This window comes from Lytechinus variegatus, chromosome 13 (genome assembly GCF_018143015.1).
Source record: "Lytechinus variegatus isolate NC3 chromosome 13, Lvar_3.0, whole genome shotgun sequence".
Lineage (NCBI taxonomy): Eukaryota > Metazoa > Echinodermata > Echinoidea > Temnopleuroida > Toxopneustidae > Lytechinus > Lytechinus variegatus.
This window is the reverse complement of record NC_054752.1, coordinates 3,043,142-3,065,301: the sequence shown is the minus strand read 5'-3', so window position 1 is coordinate 3,065,301 and position 22,160 is coordinate 3,043,142. Positions and strand designations below refer to the sequence as shown.

At 36.3% G+C, this 22,160-nt stretch overlaps 1 protein-coding gene across 1 annotated transcript; it reads left to right on the top strand.

The window, feature by feature from the left end:
* The first annotated feature begins 7,241 nt into the window (after positions 1-7,241).
* LOC121426958 (sulfotransferase 1C2-like) lies at positions 7,242-22,160 on the top strand. The gene is made up of 7 exons (XM_041623375.1): positions 7,242-7,407; positions 9,117-9,244; positions 10,515-10,631; positions 11,883-12,009; positions 13,641-13,735; positions 20,278-20,476; positions 21,187-22,160. The coding sequence occupies exons 1-7, from the start codon at positions 7,242-7,244 to the stop codon at positions 21,291-21,293; spliced, it is 939 nt and encodes a 312-aa protein (XP_041479309.1). The 3' UTR covers positions 21,294-22,160.

The window sequence follows — 22,160 nt, the reverse complement described above, 5'->3', positions numbered from 1 at the left end:
ATTACAAAATATGCCTAAAACGTGCATCCTTCTTGGGTCAAAAGCTCAAATCTAGTGAGATTCGTATCATGTTCATGAATTTGACATTATTCCTTCCGACGAACCTGCGTCGATATATTGGAAAGTCAATACCAACAAACTACAATAAAAAGCTGGTTATGTCGTCTAAAAAAAGCTATGGGATCAATGCATTTACAAAGAATCCCTGAACTTGTGTACGATCAATTTATGTTCATTGTTGAATATTCAATACGAACAACTCACATACTAAAGGAAATACTGAAAATACATGAATTTTAAAGGAAATTCAGGTATTCAAATCGATCGGGAATATGATCTCCCGCTTGTAATCAAACAGGTTCGGAGCCAAACTGTTTCCAAGAGAGCTGTAAGACATTTTCTCATTTGATTACTATGCTTCACACATTAAGACATGTTAGATATTATAATCATACAATGCAATCTCGTGTTTTTTTTATTTTAGAATTATTTTTGTACTTGTATATAATATATTTAGAATTCTATTTTTCGTGATTTATGTCATTCTAAATTTTATGTACATGGGTTATGGATGTGTGTGTGTGCGCGCGTGTGTGTAAAGGCGACCGCACACCTTACGATTGGTGTGCGACCCGATTGTAGAATAAAATATATTAGAATTTGATGCTAGTATTGAGACTTGGAATATCTCACTGTGTAATGTTCTAAATCATCGTACGAATACATCTGTTCAAATCTGTGACTATGCTATTATCCTAAAAGCGAATTTAATATCTAGTCGTAATGACGTCATAGCAGTCGTACGATTGGTTACGATTTGAAACTAATTTGGCCTTTACTCCAAAATATAGGCTTGCAATCTTTCAAAATGCTTATATTAGTATTCTTTCAATTGATTTTAACCTCAAATAAAATGATATGTTCCATTCACATTTTCAGAAAATGAGCAAAATGCTATTTGTTCCAAAATCGGATCGCGAACAGTCATAAGGTGTGCGGTGGCCTTAAGGTATAGATAGAGAGAGAGTGTGTGGGTGTGCGCGGGATGCGTGCCAGTGATGTGTGTATGTTTGTGTGTGCGTGTGTGGACGCGGATGAAGGGTGCGTTTATTTGCTTTCGGTGGATGAACGTGGGGGTGGTGTACGTAATTTGCGTTGGAAGTGTGTATGATATGTTTGCGTGTGTTCAAGCGAGTGAGTGTGTGAAGGGTGTATTTTAGAGTGGGTGTGGGTAAAGGTGTGCGTGATAGACAGTAGACGTAGTGATTCCAAACATGACGTTTCTGCTTCATAGTAACTTTAAAAGTTTAGCATGCGATTTTTCAACAGATGAAAAGTGAGATGAGGGGTCTATTTTTTTTATGAATTATTTGGATTACCCGAAAAAAGGCCTGGAACTCAAAACCTTTTCTCTGTCGGATATAATCGAAACCTTCATACGATAGGCATTTGATGATAAAATCTTTTTATGCTTCCTTACTCCTCAACAGACTGAAATCATTCTTGCACTCTGTACGAGGAACCTATATCCAACAATTAATTATTTTTACCGTTCATATAACACTTCTATCGAAATATAGGTCTTTGACGATTTATTTTTTGGTTTAAATATTGGGTTTCATGGTAATCACCCCAAGTCCATTCATAAATAAAACCCGTGTCAAACAGTGCCTTATAAACAACACTTTCTGTGAGTCATTATACCCACCATAGTAAAAGGGATACTCCAGGCTGAAAATAATTTGATTTGAACAAATTAAGAAAAACAAAACGCTGAAAATTTGATCAAAATCGGACAAAGAATAAAAAAGCTATGGCATTTTAATAATTTGCATTATTCCGGCAGGACAGTTCTAGGCATGTCTTCATGAATATTCAATTAGCAAACTGATGTCATATCCCCACTTTTTCTTTTGTATTTTGTTATATGAAATTATGATTATTCAAAGTTTTTCCTTCAAAAACAAAACATATTTGAATAACAACTGATTAAGTGCATTATATATTCATTGCTGCAACTTATTTCATTACAAGGGAGACATATCATTCAGACCTTTTAGTTAAAAATGTTGAAAATTATGATTTCATGTAATAACATAAGAAAAAGGAAAGTGGGAATGTGAGAGGGGGGTCCGTGAGGCGGTCTATGTCAACGCAGAGAACCCATCTCTCAACAAAAGAGGAGGATTACGACATAACCTCTCTCGGATTTACAATCCTGTAATCCGAAAAATTCCTCGACGTCTCCAAGACAATATCGGCAACGACGATTTCCCGCCAGTTCAGAAGAGCTGAAGAAGCGTCCTGGATCGGACGTGAAACAAGTAAGTCTAGATGAATAGATTTATTTTTTCCATCGAAAGTGGGAATGTGACATCATCATCCCACCTAATGAATATTCATGATGATTTGTTTTTGTCTCACTTGCGAAGCAAAGTGAGACTATAGGCGCCGCTTTTCCGACGGCGGCGGTGGCGGCGGCGTCAGCATCAAATCTTAATCTGAGATTAAGTTTTTGAAATGATGTCATAACTTAGAAAGTATATGGATCTAGTTAATAAAACTTGGCCATAAGGTTAATCAAGTATTACTGAACATCCTAATAGAGTTTCATGTCACATGACCAAGGTCAAAGGTCATTTAGGGTCAATGAACTTAGACCATGTTGGAGGAATCAACATCGAAATCTTAACCTGAGGTTAAGTTTTTGAAATGTCATCATAACTTAAAAATATATGAACCTAGTTCATGAAACTTGGACATAAGGTTAATCAAGTATCACTGAACATCCTGCATGAGTTTCATGTCACATGACCAAGGTCAAAGGTCATTTAAGGTCAATGAACTTTGGCCGAATTGGGGATATCTGTTGAATTCCCATCATAACTTTGAAAGTTTATGGATCTGATTCATGAAACTTGGACATAATAGTAATCAAGCATCACTGAAAATTTTGTGCAAGTTTCAGGTCTCATGATTGAGGTCAAAGGTCATTTAGGGTCAATGAACTTTGGCAGAATCGGGGTATCTGTTAAATTACCATCATAACTTTGAAAGTTTATTGGTCTAGTTCATTAAACTTGGACATTAGAGTAATCAAGTATCACTAAACATCCTGTGCGCGTTTCAGGTCACATGACCAAGGTCAAAGGTCAATGAACTTTGGCCGAATTGGGTGTTTCTGTTGAATTACCATCATAACTTTGAAATTTTATGGATCTGATTCATGACACTTGTACATAAGAGTAATCAAGTATCACTGAACATCCTGTTCGAGTTTCAGGTCACATGATCAAGGTCAAAGGTCATGTAAGGTCAATGAACTTTGGCCATGTTGGGGTTTTTTGTTGAATAACCATCATATCTCTGTAAGTTTATTGGTCTAGTTCATAAAAAGTGGACATAAGAGTAACCATGTATCACTGAACATCTTGTGCGAGTTAGAGTAGTATTCAAAGTCAGCACTGCTGCTATATTGAACCGCGTGATGCAGGTGAGACGGCCAGAGGCATTCCACTTGTTTTACATTATATTGCTCAAGCTAAAAACTCAATGGCTTCGCTATTATCAAATTTTGATTAAATTTTCAGCATTTTGCTTTGTGAATGTTACTCTATTTATTTAGATTTATTTAGCCCGGACCATCCCTTTAAAGCTGAACTGGCGCAAGCAAATCAGTGTTTCTGTGCGGCCGGTACCATGGGTACAGATATAGAATAAATGTAAGTATGTGACCTTCAAACTATTTGATAGCCACTCCAATCATGTACCACGTACTGTTTAAATATTTACCCAATAATTTGCAAGCACCAGTGAATATGATTTACAAGTATAATGTTGAAATGTGCGTTCGCATTATGAATACAGGTCTAGTCTTTGAACAGAACGTTTTCCCTTTGTGATTTCACGGTGCACAAAACAAAACATTTTAGTTTCTGTCAATTCTAATGATGAAAAATGCTTCTTGCCCCCCTTTTTAGGTTCATCGTCCTATGGACCTATTTAGATCTATCGACCTATACAGTATGCACATCACATTCATTAAAAAAATATAGTAGGACAGTACGATGAAGAAAGCTATATGAAAATCAAGTTACATATTTTGATATACATCATAGTACTTTGTAAATTGTGGTCAGTCTTATTTCCGTCCAAAGAAACCTTTGACATAGATTGTCCTTTTTTGCATGTTTATACAAACCCAATTTCAGTTTGCGATAGATTGAGAAGTAAATTAGCCTTGAGCAAGACTATTAGGTTTCAATCTCTAGTACCTAGCTTTTGCTCCTGAAAAACGATTTGATTATTCGACCGTATGTCCTTGCGAGATAGTTCATACACATTTTATATTCGTCACACAATAAGTATATCACCTTCAGGCCAACCCATTTTAATTCTTACGAAAAGGAAAGGAGTCAGGTCAGTTTTTTTTTTAGTAATACCATATTAGTATTTTGATTTGCAGTACACCATTGTTGCATTCTTATCTGTTTGTCTATAACTTAAAAAAACCCCTGATTTTACAGAAAAAAAAGAAAGAAGATTTTGCAGAAAGCAATAACAGAATCATCTTGTAAATTCATAAAACAAGAATTTTGTTTATGCACTTTAACAGGACAGGTCTGTTCAAAAAGGGGAAAAGGGTGTTTTCTTAAAGGAAATTTGTAAAGTTCCATACACCAAATACCAATTTCCTGTAAGATGACGCAATATGTTAAGATTACTGGTGTTCTCGAGCCTCTGCTGCAGGAACTTCTTTTATTTTAAGGATAAATTTTCTAACAGTGTAGCCTGGATCAGACGTAGGATGTTATAGTCGGTGTAAAGTTCTATCATGGAGTAAAGATGTTAAAATATCAAAGATATTTCTCATATCACGACCAACTTACTTAGGTTGTTTAGTCGGAGAAGGGTTGGAGGAAACCAAATCGAAGAAAAGGTCGGAGTAGTGTCCGTCTGGACAGAATTACTCCGACCTTCTTCCAACCAAGATACTCTTGGAAACCAGTAGTTGGTATAGGAGGAAACCAAATCGAAGAAAAGGTCGGAGTAGTGTCCGTCTGGACGGAGTTACTCCGACCTTCCTCCAACCAAGATACTCTTGGAAACCAGTAGTTGGTAGTAGGAAACCAAATCGAAGAAAAGGTCGGAGTAGTGTCCGTCTGGACAGAGTTACTTCGACCTTCCTCCAACCAACTAAGATACTCTTGGAAACCAGTAGTTGGAGGAAAGTCGGAGTAACTCTGTGAAGACGGGTACAACTTCCTCCTACCAAAAACAGCCTTTACCTTGGCAATGATGCGAGAAATATCTTTGGAATCTTAATCCATGCATAATAGAATTTTTCTCCGACTATACTGACGGTATTTAGGTTAGGAAGGGTTAGGGGGTGTGTGTGTGTGTGGATGTGTATGTTTGTGCTTCTTTAAATAGATGGTTAAGGGATCGATGTGTTGATGAAAGTGGGGTAGGTGCCACGTTGCTCGTGAGGTGCGGGTGTGGGTGTGTGTGGTGTGTGTCTTTGAATGACTGTGTACTTGAGTATGTGTAGCGATGTATATGTGTGTGTGAATGGATGGGGGTGTGAGTGTGTGTGAGAATGTGGGTGTGGGTATTTGGACAAGATAAATGAGGAGATCAGTGCATTGTGTGATATCAAACATTACTGAGGGAAAGATGACTTGCAGTTACCAAGATTTTTTTGAATATCATATTCACACCACATTCACAATGCAAATATCGAATCCTGACGGACTTTGAAACCTTTGGGCAGACTAAAATAAGGGAAAAAACCAATACTTGATAACCCATTAGCTTGTATTTACATTTCTACTTCTACAAAATAATGTAAGCAATGAACTTGAAGGACAAATAAATATAAATAAAATGTTTGTACATAAGATTTACATACAAATTTAACAGAACATTATACAAAATATACAAAAATAATATATCTGAAATATGATTAAATCAATGTACGCAATAAAGGGCGGACTCCGTCCAACCTTGCAGAGATAACTACAAAAAGGGAAACGTTACTTATCCCAAATATATACCCAGTGATAACTTTAAATTTTAAAACAGACCTATCCATCCAGAGAGAAAGAGTGAACTTATCTAGATCAGTTTGGTTTTATATTGATGAAATAAAGAGAAAACCAGATGCCATGAGAATAAAGAATAGTGTACTAATATACTTTCATGAAAAAAAGAGAAAATCGCCGTTTATATGATGTACACAAAAATGAAAAGACATACATAATTATTTTTGCGACCTTGGCGCACATTTATTAAGCACTACGTCACTTAACTCTTTGTAGAACTTGCTCAAAATCGCCACAATTGTTTAAGCCGAGTCCATCCTGGGGAGTGTTTCATCAAAACTTTTGTCCGACAAGTTGTTAGACCTGACAACTTTCCTTGATGTTGATTGGCTGAGAAGCACTGTTACTATGGCAACTGTCGGATAAAATGGGACTTGTCGGATAAAACGTCTGACAAGTCCTTTCATGAAACGCTCCCCAAATGTCCAGATAATCCTCGTGATCCTGTCCACACCCTGGAGAAGTGATGATCAGATGACACGATCTTCGATCTTATCGTGTCCATATCCCATAGAAGGAGCGATCAGATGACACAATCATGGAGCTACAATAGCTCCATGACACAATCTTAGATCTAATTGTGTACACATCACGTAGAAGAGATAATGATGACAAGATCTTCGATGCCATCGTGTCGAAAAATCGGATGACACGATCTTAGTTCACGTCACGTCTCCATCATCCTTTCGAGGAGATGATCAGATTACAAGATGTATACACGATGATCTCTAGAATCTTGGCAATCTCCTACGGCTGGAGGCATGAAACCCCTGAATACAGAGCCATCTGTTCATCTCTGATATAGGATGTTGACATGATCTGTGATCCTGTCATCTGATCACTTCTTCCAAAGGATATAGAAATAGTGAGAACCAAGATCTTGTCTGATCAGCTATTCTAAAGGATGCTGAAATGATGAGGTCCGAGATCTCGTCGGCTAATCAGCTATTCTAGAGGATGTTAACACGACTAGATCTGAGATTCAGTCATCTAATCATCTATCCTGAAGGACTCGACATGGCTAGACCCAACATCTTGTTTCCTGATTATTTTGCTGTTATGTGATATTGGTTGTTGCTGCACTTTTAAGCTTCCATAACCCCTTATGACGTTACATGCTTTGCAGGCAGCATCAGTATGAGTTCAGGATTTTCAACTAAAGTTCCCGATTGCGTGGTCAATGATTGCTACGAGTATGAAGGCGTCATAATGCCCAACATCATGCGCAAGGATGTGATAGATCGTGTCAGGGAGTTTGAGTGTCGACCCGATGATCTCTTCATAGTAACCTATCCCAAGTCAGGTATGTTGTTTTTAACGAGTTGGTGAAGGGGGGGGGAGTGCTGAACAATCAAGAAAGAAGTAGTAAGACATGTAAGAATAGCGAAGGGTAAAGGGGGAACACGATGTTTTATTAGGAATAATATGTCAAAATCTATCTGAAAATCACATTTTCGTTTTAAAAATTTCGATTTTTTTTCTCGTTCACTTCATTCGATTTTTCATTTTAAAAAAGTTCCCATACGCTATGCTGTGTTCCCTCTTTATAGGTTAGTACCGCCAATGAGTATCGTCAGACCACTTCATACGATCTGTCTAAGATCCGTTAAAGATCGGAATACGCTACGACTGGAACGATAAAAGCTTGTAACCAACATGACCAAAGTTGATATGGTTACGGAGAGGGGTTCCTTATCCTAAATATCATAGTCATACTTCTCACATGATTCATAATAGATGCTATGATATTCGATCGTAAATTATGGGGGGGGGGGGGGTGATAACCAAGGCCATTTTCCAAGTGAAATTGTGGGAATATTTCCCCCCATCCCGGGATGACACCCATGCACATGTTTCTGAGGTAGCTTAGAAGGCATCTCACCTGCTTTGGCATGCTCTGGTAAACTTTGTGAATTACAGGATCGTGCAGAGCAGCTCCTTACAGAGTATTTTCCGGATAAAGCTCCCATATCATGCTTAAAGATGATAACATCTAAACAACTTTTAAACAACTTCATTTGTCTTTAGAAAAAGAAGTTGTCTTTAGAAAAATAAGCAAAGATATAAGGTCACTTACATGTATATCAATTGTATTTTCAAATTTTATTTGAGTAAAAAGGGGGTACTAAGTGGTTCGGACTTTTCTCACCGACAAATTTAAAAACGCTGACATTAGATATGCGGTTCGTGTGCAAAATTCTTGCTGCTACTATGGCAACAGCGGGGTTTTTTTTCTTTGGCTCCTACACAAACGGCAAGCCATTATGGCCCATAGGCTTTATGCTTTACTTCTCCCAAAATAGGGGACAAGATTTCAACTTATACCAAGGTGTTGTTGATTACTATATTATATTTATTTTCAAAACCTGAATCCATTATAGCCCTATATTTTGATGAAAATCTTTTTTATAAATCCTGTTTTGGGGGGCATAGGCTCCCTGGACGAAGTGTAAGCAATGTAAGAATCTATCTAGAGGCGTGCTGTTTGACTGTTGCTTCTACAGAGGCCCTCTCGAGATCAACGACCACGGCCATGTGGCTCTTGATGGTTGTAAAAAAGTCGTCCCAAATCGGACCTGTCGCTGTTACCATAGTACCATCTACAATTTTGCACTCGAACCGCAGATCTATTGTCCGCGTTGTGGTTGCGAAAAGTTTAAATTTTCTCATGTCACACAATTTGCGTTGCAGGACAGTTTTTGTTTGTCCATTCGGGTTGTTGTGCGGAAAGTGTCTAGTGTCAGAAGCTGCGGAAACACAGCACCAATGATTGCAAATGTAACAACCAAATGTGTTGTAATAAAATCAAAAGGTATTGAACTAACCGGAGTAGGATCATTGGCGTGGACCTCTGCATAACTAATCAACCCTTTTTTTATCAAATCACCTTTTCTGCGTATCCACTGGGTACCGCAGTTCTCCAGGACTGGAGGTAATCAACAGAAGATGAAGAATAAGACTTCATTTTTTTCTATGTTCAGTTTTATTTTAATATCTTTGCCAACTGTTAAGGTACAACGTGGGTAGAGCATATGTGTATGTTGATTAAACATGACGGAGATGCCAGTCACCAAGAAGGCGCCCATCTTATGATGAAGGTCCCATTTCTTGAGTTTGTGCAAGACATGCTCAACATTGCCGTAAGTAGAGATCGAATGTATTTTTTTTTTGATAATATTTTTTGATCTGACGTCATATAATCTCACAGCGCCCTCCCTCAGAGGATAGAGGAAAAAGTGTAAATTGATAGTTGTCAGCTGCAATCCACAATCACAGCAATGCTTGCATTCAGCCTCCATGATGGCAATGTGATGATGTCATGAATAAAGTATATATCATATATCAAAGCTCATAACGATGAAAGATGACTAAATTCATAATTTGAATACATTACAGGATAAAATAAAGGAGCGTGTCATGTACAACATGTTAAGATGGGAAACCTGATATGATATTCATGGCTAAATTCACTCTAAAAAATGAAGTGCTAATTCAGCTCTTAAAGAGCGTGTATAGTGACTGCACTTCGGAGTGCTGTTTTGTCTAGTTCAAATTTGAACGAGGAAAATCAGCACTCCGAAGTGCAGTCACTATATACGCTCTTTAAGAGCTGAATTAGCACTTCATTTTTTAGAGTGTTCAATTTGACTAATGCGGCGATGAGCTATATACGACACACAACTGGGAATTTCAGCAGGACAATAATGCTTATGAGTGACAAATGTATAAGGAAAATGTCTGAATTAGATTGTTACTATATTAGGTTTCTGATGATTATATTTCGAAAATAATTTTGATATAAACCATGCCTTTCAAGCATGAAAAATTATAATATTTTTTTGCAATATGATACAATCTCTGTATCATTGATTTCTTGTATAATTTATTTGTACAGAAATGTGTTAAAGGTGACTTTCTGCAGGAATCAATACAATATCACCTAGAGAGGAAATTAAATGTAGATTAACTATCATGGTCAAACTGTCACAAAATTAATTTGAAGAAAAATGCTCATTTCGCTTTTTGCATTTTATAAATTGTTGGGAATGTCGTGGATTCAAACGCCAACCATTACAGGTTTCCCTTCAGCAAGAAATAGCTAACATCGACTCAGGTGAGGAGTATTCACTAAGGGTATCCGGTAGGATTGAAATCTTGAGTAGACTGAGCGTTGCCGATGAAGGGGTAGCTCGAGCTACAGTAGAGGAAATTATAATTGACCTAAGTATTCCTTGGCAAAAAGCACTGTATAAATCCAACTATTATTTCTTGGCTAATATTGAATATACAACCGTTATTCCTGGGCCCACGTGTAAGTAGAACAAATATTTCCGTGAACGTTTTGGAATTAAAGATCGATATTGAGTATGACGTCATTGTAATGAATATCCATTTATTGCAACATTTCAGACATCACCAGCATTTGTTGATTTGGCCGAGAAGATGCCATCTCCAAGGATGCTCAAATCTCACTGTCACTCGCCATTCCTACCTCCGGGTATCCGAACTGATGATCCGAAAGCAAAGGTAAAGATAAATTAAATACACAACAAATATAGGGCGGGCCTCCGCAAGGTACTGCCCATTTTAAACTCGAATACTTTGAAAGCTTGATCACCAAGGGGTATGTTTTCTTTCATTTGACGCTTAGAGTATCCGATGAACTAACATTTTGGAACCGGAACACAACATAGATAACCGAGAATAATTAGAGGTCGTCACGTAGGCCTTTAGGTGCTGACCGAGTGGTGTTTTTTTCTTTGGTAGAACAATTCTCAACGAACAACAAATTACTTCACGCAGCTTCCCATTTCTTTGAAGTATACTCCTTTTCTGGCTGAATATATATATATATATATGTAGTGTGAAAGAAATGGATGAAGAGAACAATGGTAGGCGTAGCTTAAATCTAGGTTCCCCAGAGCTATCTACCCTTTGGGAAAATTGGTGATGCCGAAAAAATGTGTGTGCCGGGAATAGAACCCGCGGGCCCCCAGCTTTGAACGCCGGTGCCTTAACCACTAGACCACAGAGACGGGTTAGTGGCTAGGGCGACCCCGATTAGACTGACCGTCAAATACATGTATACAGATTTTCGACACAATACTAATTATAATTTCCTTTTTCAGGTGAAGGTTGGTTTTGAACAATGACAAGCCGCCATGCCTCAGCTGGATCAAAGCTATTACGTGTACTCTATCAAAGCAATAGCGGGGTCGCCCTAGCCACTAAACCATCTTTGTGGTCTAGTGGTTAAGGCACCGGCGTTCAAAGCTGGGGGCCCGGGTTCGATTCCCGACAGAGACAGTTTTCGGCATCACCAATTTTACCAAAGGGGAGATAGCTCTGGGGAACCTTGATTTAAGCTACGCCTACCATTGTTCTCATCTATTTTTTTCACACAATATTTAAATAAGAGTTGCCAAAGCTGCTGTACATATAAATATAAAGTCCAACAATCACCAGTATCTCAATATGTAAACATGAACCCACCCCCGCCCCAAAGCTAAAAAACAAATACACAAACAAACAGAAAAAAAGTACATTCTACAGGCCTATTTACCATAATCACAAGACGTTAAATAAATGAAAACATGAGGAAATAAATAAGGCGGTTGAAAAATTAACATGGATTTAGGTTTTTGAAATGTTATATCCTCATCTGCAAAATCCAGAAAACAAAAACAAAATGAAACAAAGAATCAAAGACAATCAAAAAGCCACGATGTCACTCTTAAGTTACTCTATACTAAGGTGATTGAGATGCTTCAATTTCAGGTGATTTACATTGCCAGAAACCCGAAGGATACGGCTGTCTCCTATTACCACTTCTGTCGTTTTATTCCGGGACTTCCGACGTATGAATCGTGGGATGTTTTCTTTGAGGAGTTTCTTGCCAATAGGGGTAAGTATTTCTAAAATGGGATGTGACACCCATCAATTTTGGGAGAGCCGTGGTGCAGTGGTTCTGACTCTCGCCTTGAAAATAGAGAGTCGTGTTTTCGAATCCCACCGCGGTCTGCAGTGTGTATCAAAAAAAGTTCACACTTTGAAAAAAATCCTGTAAAATTATATATTTGTAACATACTAAAGATTTTTCCACATTCTAACATTGGTATAGATCAATTTAAGCAAGTGACGATATAACTGTCGAAAAATATTTCCGCTTGAGTGAGCACCACTTACTTTTGAAAAGTTAGTGAAAAATTATTTGCGCTGAACTTTGAAATAGTTATGCGAATAAAAGTAGACCTTAATCATGAATAACACGTGGAATTTAACTAGTACAATTGATTTAAAGATATCTTGTACCTTTTAAAACTTGTTTCCTTGCCCAAAACATTTCGAAAAGTGCATTGCGCCCCACCCCACTCCCCCACACACCGAGGCCATCGTGACGATATTTGGTTTACACTGAGCTGTGATTACATGAAATGGCTTAGGCTTGATTTTCATTTTGTAAATCATTGTCAAGCTTGGGAAAAGTATGGAGAAACAAGTATTCAATAAAAAGTGAAATGAAAACCCACTTTATATGATAAAAACTTAGTGAAAAATGCTGGAGATGTCTGATACATGTATAAACTTTTGTTCAGATTCAGTTATGTCCTCAGATCCAGCTGGCACAAAAGGGGTAGTAAGATGTGCTTACTAAGTATTGAAAATTCAATTTGGATGGTAAAATTGTTACAAACTGCTTGAATGTATCCGTTTTATTTCAATTGACTAAAAGTGCAAGGGAAATGTATGAAAAATGTTTCGCAGGGTAAGTTTGATTTCGCCCTATACCCTTGACACAGTCTGAAAACGAGCATTTCTGCGCAAACAGATTTCTGCGAGCTTTACAAAAATGGACAGTGCTCACTCAAGTGTGACATTCTTTCAAAACTTTTACTTTCATTGGATAGATGAGACCCAAACCCAAGAATATATGTGAAAAAAATACCCACACGTTGTATATTTTTTAATTCCCATGGCTTTTTCAAAGTGTAAACTTTTTTTGATACGCACTGTATAGTGTCCTTTGGCAAGGCGTTAATCCACACTTTGCAACTTTCTACCTAGGTTATAATTAATTGGTACCTGGTAGGATGCGAAAGCCTATGTAGTATGCCTAGCAATTGAGTCTTGGAACTCTTGTAGAATGCTCCCCAGGGAGTGAAGAAGGTGCATATATTGTATGCGGGCAAGCCATGATCCGATGGCCGGGGTAATAATATGCTATTCAAAAATACCCCTAAAGATCAAGAGCGCACAAGTTCCACAATTATTCTCTTGCGTGTTAGTATGGCGAATATAACGTTTAATCATGTCATGTGTCTATGCATTTTTTTATTATCATTAATCGTCCCACCTGGTGGGTGTTTCATAAATTTGTTCGTAAGTTACGAATGACATTACCCAGGATTGGTGGTCCTTTTTTGTGCTATGTGATATCCCTATGTAATTTATTTATGACCTAAGAACATGTTCCAGTCGTGCGTAAAGATGTAAAAAAATTAGTTTATTCAAACTGGTTCTCATTTCTCCCAACAGCTCCCCGAGGATCCTGGTTTGAAAACGTATTACCATGGTGGAGGAAGAGAAATCATCCTAATGTTCTCTTTCTCAAGTACGAAGATATGAAGAAGGTAGGCTTTATCTGTTTTAAAAAACACACGACATTTGATAATAGTTTTAGTTGGATAGGAAAATATGTATTTTTTTTATTCTCATCGTCCAATTCTGGCGACACTTCTAGGTACGCCACTGGTAATGTGTTTTTCTTTAATAGACCTTATGCGCTGACGTCAATGCACTGCCATCTTAGAGGCTGAAGCGATTGACTTGCATCTGTTGGCAGGTTAGTGATATGCTGCTCTTGCGCGTATTCAAATATCCACTGAAGGAGGGCGCTTTGAGATAATGTCATGTGCATAAGGTCTATTTTTTCTACTATAAAATGAATGTGTTCTCGTTAGGACAAGAGAATAGTCAGATATGAGTATTATTTACATCTAGGTGGAGGAGCCGTGTTGTAGTTGTTCTGACTCTCGCCTTATAACAACCCAAGGTGTTAATCCACACTTTGCCACTCTCGACCCAGGTGTTAAATGGGTACCCAGTACGATGTGAAAGTCATTGTAGCTTGTAAAGTACTGTGTGTGCCTCACCGGCGACTGACTGAAATACTCACCAGGGAGTGGAGGATGTGTATACATTGTGTGCGGGAATGACTGATTGAATCCGATGACCGGGGTAGTAATATCTGTAAAGCGCTTTGACACGTCGTTCCGATGTATGAAGCGCTTTATAAGAGCGGATTATTATTAGATGATCTTCGTTTACCCATCATTCATGTCATTCAGTGAACATTTAGAGTGCTATCCATAAGTGCATCATTCACACAAGACTCTAAGAGCACGTAACACAAAGCTTAGGAATCATCGTAGACCATTTTTTAAACGATTCCGTGATTTCATTGACTACTATGTACGATCAATCGTAAACATCAAGAAAACAATTCAATTCAATTCAATTTTATTTATTTCACTTCCATCAAACAAAAACAAATTGTATACCATATATATAAACATAAGTATTTGTATCCATTGCAAAGAAACAAAAATAATAATACATATGTTGTGAATAAAACTTACACGATTTGGGCAACACATTGGAGGTTTTAAATAAGTATACTATTTTTCAATAGAAATTAAATTAAGATGGAAATGGAGGGACCCACTAAAAAGCAATGCTTGTACAATGTGGGCCCCTCAAAAATAGATAACAAAACCAATAACAGAGTACAAATACAGACATATGTAATCAAATGAGAAAAAAAAATAAATGAGAGAGAAATAATACTCACAAAATAAATACGAAGTTATCAAGTAATATAGTTTGTATAGGACAAAACAACCCGTCCTAAAATATATCCACCCTTCCCCACCCCCACCCCCCCCCCCCGAAAAAGAAAAGAGAGAATGCCCTGAGAAGATGGATGGGTGCTGCTAAACGTAGGTAGAACACATGCCATCGTGGACTCAAGCAAACTGGATTCAATGATGTGTATATATAAAAGGAGAAAAAAATATATAAAATGACCTGGAAAGAATAAAATGCGCGAAAAATGTGATTGAAGCCGTAAATAAATAAGCTGTAGGAAGGCGGATAAGCGGACAGGAGAGAAAAAGAAAATAGATGAGAGGATAGACACAAATAATGTATGAGGTTCAAAACCGAGCACAACTGAGAAGGACTTGTGTCAGATTTTTTTTTTCAATAAAAAAAAAGATGATTTATGTTTTAATTATAGTCTTTATAGTAAAAATGATGACTTGACAGAGGTGATGAATTAAATTTAATTTGAGGATACATTATAAGATTTTAATAGAGATAATTTGAATTTAGTCTTAAAAGAGTTCAAAGATTTTGCAGTTCTTATATCATTATGAAGTGAGTTCCATAACTTCGGTCCCTCATATATAAATGTGTTCTGAGCCAGCAAAGTTCTTAGAAGTGGTAAATGGAATTCACCCAATCGCCTTGTTGGATAGTTATGAATGGATTGATTTTTTGGAAACATTGAATGAAATACATTTGGGAGGTTGTTGTTGTTATAATTGTACATAAACTGACCGAGATTAAACAAATATAAGTCTTTAATTTTCAATATTTTATGTTAAAAAAATAATGGGTCAGTATGAGACAAATATGCTGTGTGACATATGACACGAAGAGACTTCTTTTGTAATAGGAGTAATTTGTCTAAGAGTGTTTGATGTGTGTTGCCCCACGCTAAAATTCCATAATTTAAATAAGGCAATATAAGGGATGAATATAATGTAAGCAGGGACGATAATGGTAAACAAAATTTAAGCTTGTTAATTATACCAATGTTGCGTGAAATAGTTTTACATATGTTATCTATGTGGAATTTCCATGAGAGCTTATTATCGACTGTTATTCCAGGAAACTTAATATGGGATACATTTTCCAAGGGAGTTCCATCCAAAATAATATCAACAGGAAGTGTATTAATAGAGTTGCTAAACAACATATATTTTGTTTTTTGTAAATTTATTGACAATTTATTTGCTCTTATCCATTGGGTGACATTTTTTAGTTCAGAGTTGATTGTATTAGCAAGGTGAAGAGGATTTTTATGTCAAAAAATAAGTTGGAGTCGTCCGCAAAGAGAATGAAAGAAAGAGCATCTGATGATCTACAAAAATCATGAATATAAACTATAAAAAAATCGGGCCTAAAAGACTACCCTGTGGAACTCGTCAATTATTTTTTTTCATTTAAAAATTGCATCCGTTTAAAAAGACATTTTGCTTCCTATTTAAGAGGTAGCTCCTGAACCACTCCAAGGCCTTCCCACGCACTCCATAATGATGTAATTTGTTTAGTAAAATATCATGATTAATGGTGTCGAAGGCCTTGGAGAAGTCCAGGAACAAACCAATTAAATGAGAAGATTTATCGATTGAATGTGCCGCTTTTTCAATGAAACTCAATAATGCATGTGTAGTGCTATGCTTTTCCCTAAATCCAAATTGGGAATTTGAAAGTATATTATTTGATTTGAGAAAATCTATAGTTCTTTTATAAATAATCTTTTCTAGTATTTTCGACAATGTAGATAACAAAGAAATTGGGCGGTAATTATTAACATCTAATTTGTCACCCTTTTTAAACAAAGGAATGACTTTTGCTATTTTCATGCTCTCGGGAACAATGCCGTTAAGAAGTGACAGATTGAATATATGAGTTAGGGGATCCGCAATTGACGATATTACCCCCTTAAGAAGAAAGTTATTGATGTCATCATGTCCTGTACTTTTTTTTAGAACTGAAATCAGAAACAATGTTAATTATCTCCTGATTATAAGTTGGAGCGAGAAACATTGAACTAGAATTTGGTGGGCCTAAAAATTCAGAAAAGTGTTTTGTTGCGGGAGGAATATTACTTGCAAGATTTTCCCCAATTGAAGAAAAGTGATTATTCAGGATATGACAAATTTGGCGAGAATCTTCAAAAATTACATCGCCAGATCTAATTTTTGTAATATTACATATATTCATTGCTTGTTTTAAAACTTTCCATGTATTTTGCATATCACGCTTGTAAAGTTGTAACTAATTAGTAAAATATCTTTTCTTTTCTAAACGTATAATCTTTGTCAGTGTATTTTTATAACAAGTATATTTAAGTTTGGATTGCTCAGACCGTTTCATTTTGTATTTATAATATAAGTTATTTTTTCTATTTATCGAACGCAAGAGCGATTTAGAAATCCATGGAAGCTTCGATGATTTTTTTGTAGTTAGATGGCATATCTCTAAGTTTCGGAATATAAGTGTCAAAGTGTAGATTAAAAATGTTCATAAAATTTTCAAAGGACAAGTTAACGTCATTACTATCAAAAACACAAGACCAATCAGCATCGTCAAAACTAGCACCCAGACGAGCTATATTTTCGTGTGTTATTCTTCGTTTTAGTGGACGGTTATTGTTATTGAATCTGTCTTTTAAAGAGAAATTAGTCGAGACAGGGAAGTGATCTGTGATATCAGAGAGTAATATGAAGGAATCGGGTGGGGGAAGAACATTACAGAAAATATTATCAATAAGAGAAGCGGATTCATTGACTATGCATGTGGGTTTAGATATTAAAGGTAAGTAAGAAGCGGATAGAAATATTTCCAAAAAATCTTGTGTAACATTATTTTGTTTTAATAAATCAATATTAAAATCGCCCATTATAAAGCAATTTTTACTATCAAAAATTGGATTTTTAACCAAGTCAGAGAGATGATCTAGAAATGATTTGATGTTCGAACTCGGAGGCGTGTATATCACCTATGATAATATTTTTGCTGTTAGGGATAGTAATTTCAATAAAAAGAGATTCAATTGTATCAGTCATGCTGTTAAGCTCGTCTCGAACTACATAATCATATGATTGTGAAACATATAACGCAACGCCCCCACCCACCCTATTTTGTCTGTTGTTAACTATCCATCGAGAGCTAATGGAAGGCTTGAATCATGAGAAAGCCATGTTTCGGTTAAACCTACTACTGAGAATGTTTGCATGGTGGGATTATTTAAAAGTAACCGTAATTCATCAAAGTGTTTGTTGATGCTCCTAATATTAAGGTGTATAAGAGAAAAAGATGAGTTATCATAATCCTTAACAACATTATTAAATTGGTTATGGGTGATGTATTCAGAATATGGACTTTGAAATTGGTTATCAGTGTCAAAATCATAATTCAACTCTTGTGACGAAGAATTAAATTTGTCTGTAACATGGTTTTCAAAGGAAGTAATATGAGGACTTATGTCTGATTCACTTTCTACTAAGGATGGCCTAAACAAGTCAAGAAAGTCATCATCGTTAACTGAATTGAATGGTGTGTCTACCGAATTTGCCATATTAAAGAAAAATCAGAAAACACATTTTTTTAGTTGACATTAAAATGTCTATAACAGGAAGAGTGAAATCTGAAATACAAGTCCTGGTCAGGAACAGATATACAATAGTCACGTGCATGAATGAGAAGAGGTACTGAAGCAAAAACGAAAAGAAAGGGAACTTACAACATACAAAGCACGATACACAAAGGCAGTTCAGGGAACCTATGAGCATGATGATATAAGAGGCAAAGGAAGTCTGCTTATTGTGTATTGAAGGGTGAACAAGCCGCAGTTTTGAGCATGTGCATTGTCCGTTGCTTGAGCCCACGAAGGGACCTGTAGAGGGCAGTAGAGAGCAAAATAAAGGTAAATGAAAATGACGTATCATGTAAGGGAGGTTCAAGTGAGAACCCGATTTCACAAAACGAAAATGTATACTTTTTTTGAAATTACACCCTATTTTAAGTATGGAGCAGAAATGAATTAATATAAATCATACGCATTCAATAGCAAAGTGTTTAATCATATCTTAAGAAAACGGAAAAATAAGAACTCTGACTTTTGATAACAAAGTTAAGGTCAGATGTAAATGGATAAAGTGGAAAAAAGTTTTGCATTTAAATAATCAAAATGTATCTCCTTGAAATTAAGGTAACATTTGTGTATATTTTGGTTCTAGCATTACTTATACAGAGTAATCAGTATGGAATCATGTGTGAAAAGGCTTACCCACACTGATAAGATGCTGTTTTGATGGTTACCGTGTGTATACATAATCGGGTGTGAGCGGAGGCCGTAATACTTCCAACTGGATGAGCGATTTGAATAATCGTTGAAGACTTCATTGAGAAGGAATTAGCAGATTTGATAGAACAATAAACTATAGGTCACGACCCAACAGGGTCGGCTAGTTCTCAATATCCAAATTATTTGGAAAGCGAGAACCAAACGACCATGATGGGTCATGACCCAGAGTGAATGTATGAAGTACTGGTAATAACAAGGTTGCAGTGATGCGAGAGATCGTATGGAGGCTACCCTCTATTATTTTTATGGATGGATTAAAGTCTTCTGCGCATTGGGCTCGAAATCAATTCCTCATGATAGGAGCGTTTAGAAAGAATAGCTTCAAAAGGAAGGATCTTAAAATAACCAGTGAATGTGTGAAATGTAATGGTGTTAATCTCTTGGACCCGTCCCTAATATATTGTAAAAAAATAATCCTGAACGAATTCCAGATTGGTATGAGCCTGAGGGCAAAATATGTGGGAAGGAGAGAAGAGTTAATACAAATAATGTGAATACAACAATGATACTAATTAACTGCATGAAGACCCTGGTTCACAATGGCCATGGTGTGAACGCACTGATCTATTTAGCGTTAATTGAAATATTTGGGAGGGAGAGAGTCGATCCCTCCTTTATCATGTAGACAAATGACTTATCTAACCAAATGGTGCCAGTTTGAGGCGTGAATCGAAGCAAATTCTTCAAAGGAATATCGGGACAGTGTATTTGCATAAACAGAAAGGAAAAGATCGAGATTTTAGGTTAATCACGAGAAAATATTTGTATCGTAACTAATCGGTGCAAGGTGGTACCATTATTGACACAATAATACACTTCTGATCAATCGCTAACCATTATGTTATACGGGAATCAGACCGAAAAAAAGTTAAATGTTATTTCAAATATGTCACTGCACCATTCACTAATAACTGCATGACGTCAGATAAGAATATCATTTCAAACGAATTTCAGGATCTTACTGGAGCCGTACGACAGATAGCCGAATTCATGGGGAAGTCCCTCTCTGATGACGTCATCGCTAAAATCGCAGAAGCTTCGACGTTCAAAGCAATGAAGAACAACCCTTCATCAAACCCAGATACTCTGATAATGAAGGGTTTAGAGCAGGCTGGGATGGAGAAACCAAAGGACAAATCATTTATGAGAAAAGGTAAGAGCTACCAGCGCGGCAAGAGGGTATTTTGGTGGGGTGGAACATGACGACGTAACGGTGACAGCGTTAGGGGTACTGTATTGCTAAAACGCACAGCTCTATATTTGTCAATACTCCACACCAGGAAGTCAAGCTAACATATTACTGTAACTAAAAATATTTAAATCTAATCTTTAACTATTAACAAATTTGAAAAATATATATTCTAAATAATGTCACTTCAATGCCTAATGACCTTTGCATCTGCCATGTTCATCTTTCCATTTTCGGTTATATTTGCTCCTCTCACATCTCCCTCCCTCTTTCATTTGCCTTCTTTTCCCCCACTTATTATAAGTTTATGATTACTATTTTGAAATTGTTATTTTTTATGTTTTTTTGTCGCTTATTCGCTTTATTTTGGTATTTATAGTAAGAATACTTATTTTAAGCTCGTTTTCCTTTCGTCTCTTGTATATAGGTTATGTTAATTAGATTAGCATTGAAACTAAGTTTATACAAGCTCTGCTTTTCTTGGCAAGTCCCTCCGTTCAATATCTTCAATCTTATTTTGTCATGAAATGTCATTGAACTGTATGTATTCTTTTGAACATGTACTTGTACTGTAATATTATCTTTCTAGAAGAGAACGAGAAAACAATCAGAATAACTCATCTTCTGTGTTAGCTTAACCTTTTTTTCTTTTGCTCCTTTTATTTATTCATCAGGTGTGGTAGGAGATTGGAAGAATTATTTCACTGATGACCAAAATAAACGATTTGATGAACTGTACAAGAAGGAAATGGCGGGATCTGGACTTGAATTTGAATTTTAAGATTGCTATTAGGAAAACAAATTCAATCCGTTCTATATTCTTGAATGACAGAACATATCGAGGTATTATCGAGATTTTTTATTGAATAAAATAGCTGCATGTTGATAGTCATTATGTATATTCCATAACAGTACTTATTAGTTCCCCCTTCAAATTATACACGTTATACTAAGAAAGGAATATAGAGAACGATGGTAGACATAGCTCGATTATTTCTTTCACAACATATTTAAATAAAAATAGTTCCGAAAGCTTATGTACATGTATAATGTCTCACATGTTATGATAATATCATGTGTATATTATACATAATTATATATACCGGTATATATCGGTTTTGTGAATTTGATTTCTAATATAACAGCTGTAGGTCAGCATAAGATTTCTCTCATTTTTTTTTCATTTTGCCTCCCGCAAAAACCATGAATATTTGCATTCTTTCAAATGACAAAATACTCTGTGAACTGTGAATACTATTTATTGAGATATTAATGCATGAAGACAGTAATACCGGATTAAACAAGTCGTTTGACAGTGCGTAATTTGAGTCGTGCAGAAAGATCTTGTATTTTTGTATTGGTAAAATATTGTTTTAAAATGTTAAGATTCATGGCCTTCTGTGCATTAATTGCTTAATGAGACATGTTCAAAAGTTATGTAGACAATTTCAAAATGCCCCGCTACCATTGTCAATAGATCAATATAATTTGGCTTACGGCTTTGCGCTCGCATTATTCATTCAATAAGATAAACATGTTAAAATATCAACTTAGCAGGTAAATAATGTGTTGGTCGTGGGTTCGAATCCCAGCCATGGCGTGTTTTCCTTCAGCAAGAAATTTATCTACACTGTGCTGCACTCGGTGA

Excerpts from the sequence above, each read along its gene's own strand:
- LOC121426958 (XM_041623375.1), top strand. The coding sequence starts at position 7,242 with ATGAGTTCAGGATTTTCAACTAAAGTTCCCGATTGCGTGGTCAATGAT. Across the intron at positions 9,245-10,514 it reads AAGACATGCTCAACATTGCC|ACATCACCAGCATTTGTTGA; the intron begins GTAAGTAGAGAT and ends GCAACATTTCAG. Across the intron at positions 20,477-21,186 it reads CAAATCATTTATGAGAAAAG|GTGTGGTAGGAGATTGGAAG; the intron begins GTAAGAGCTACC and ends TTTATTCATCAG.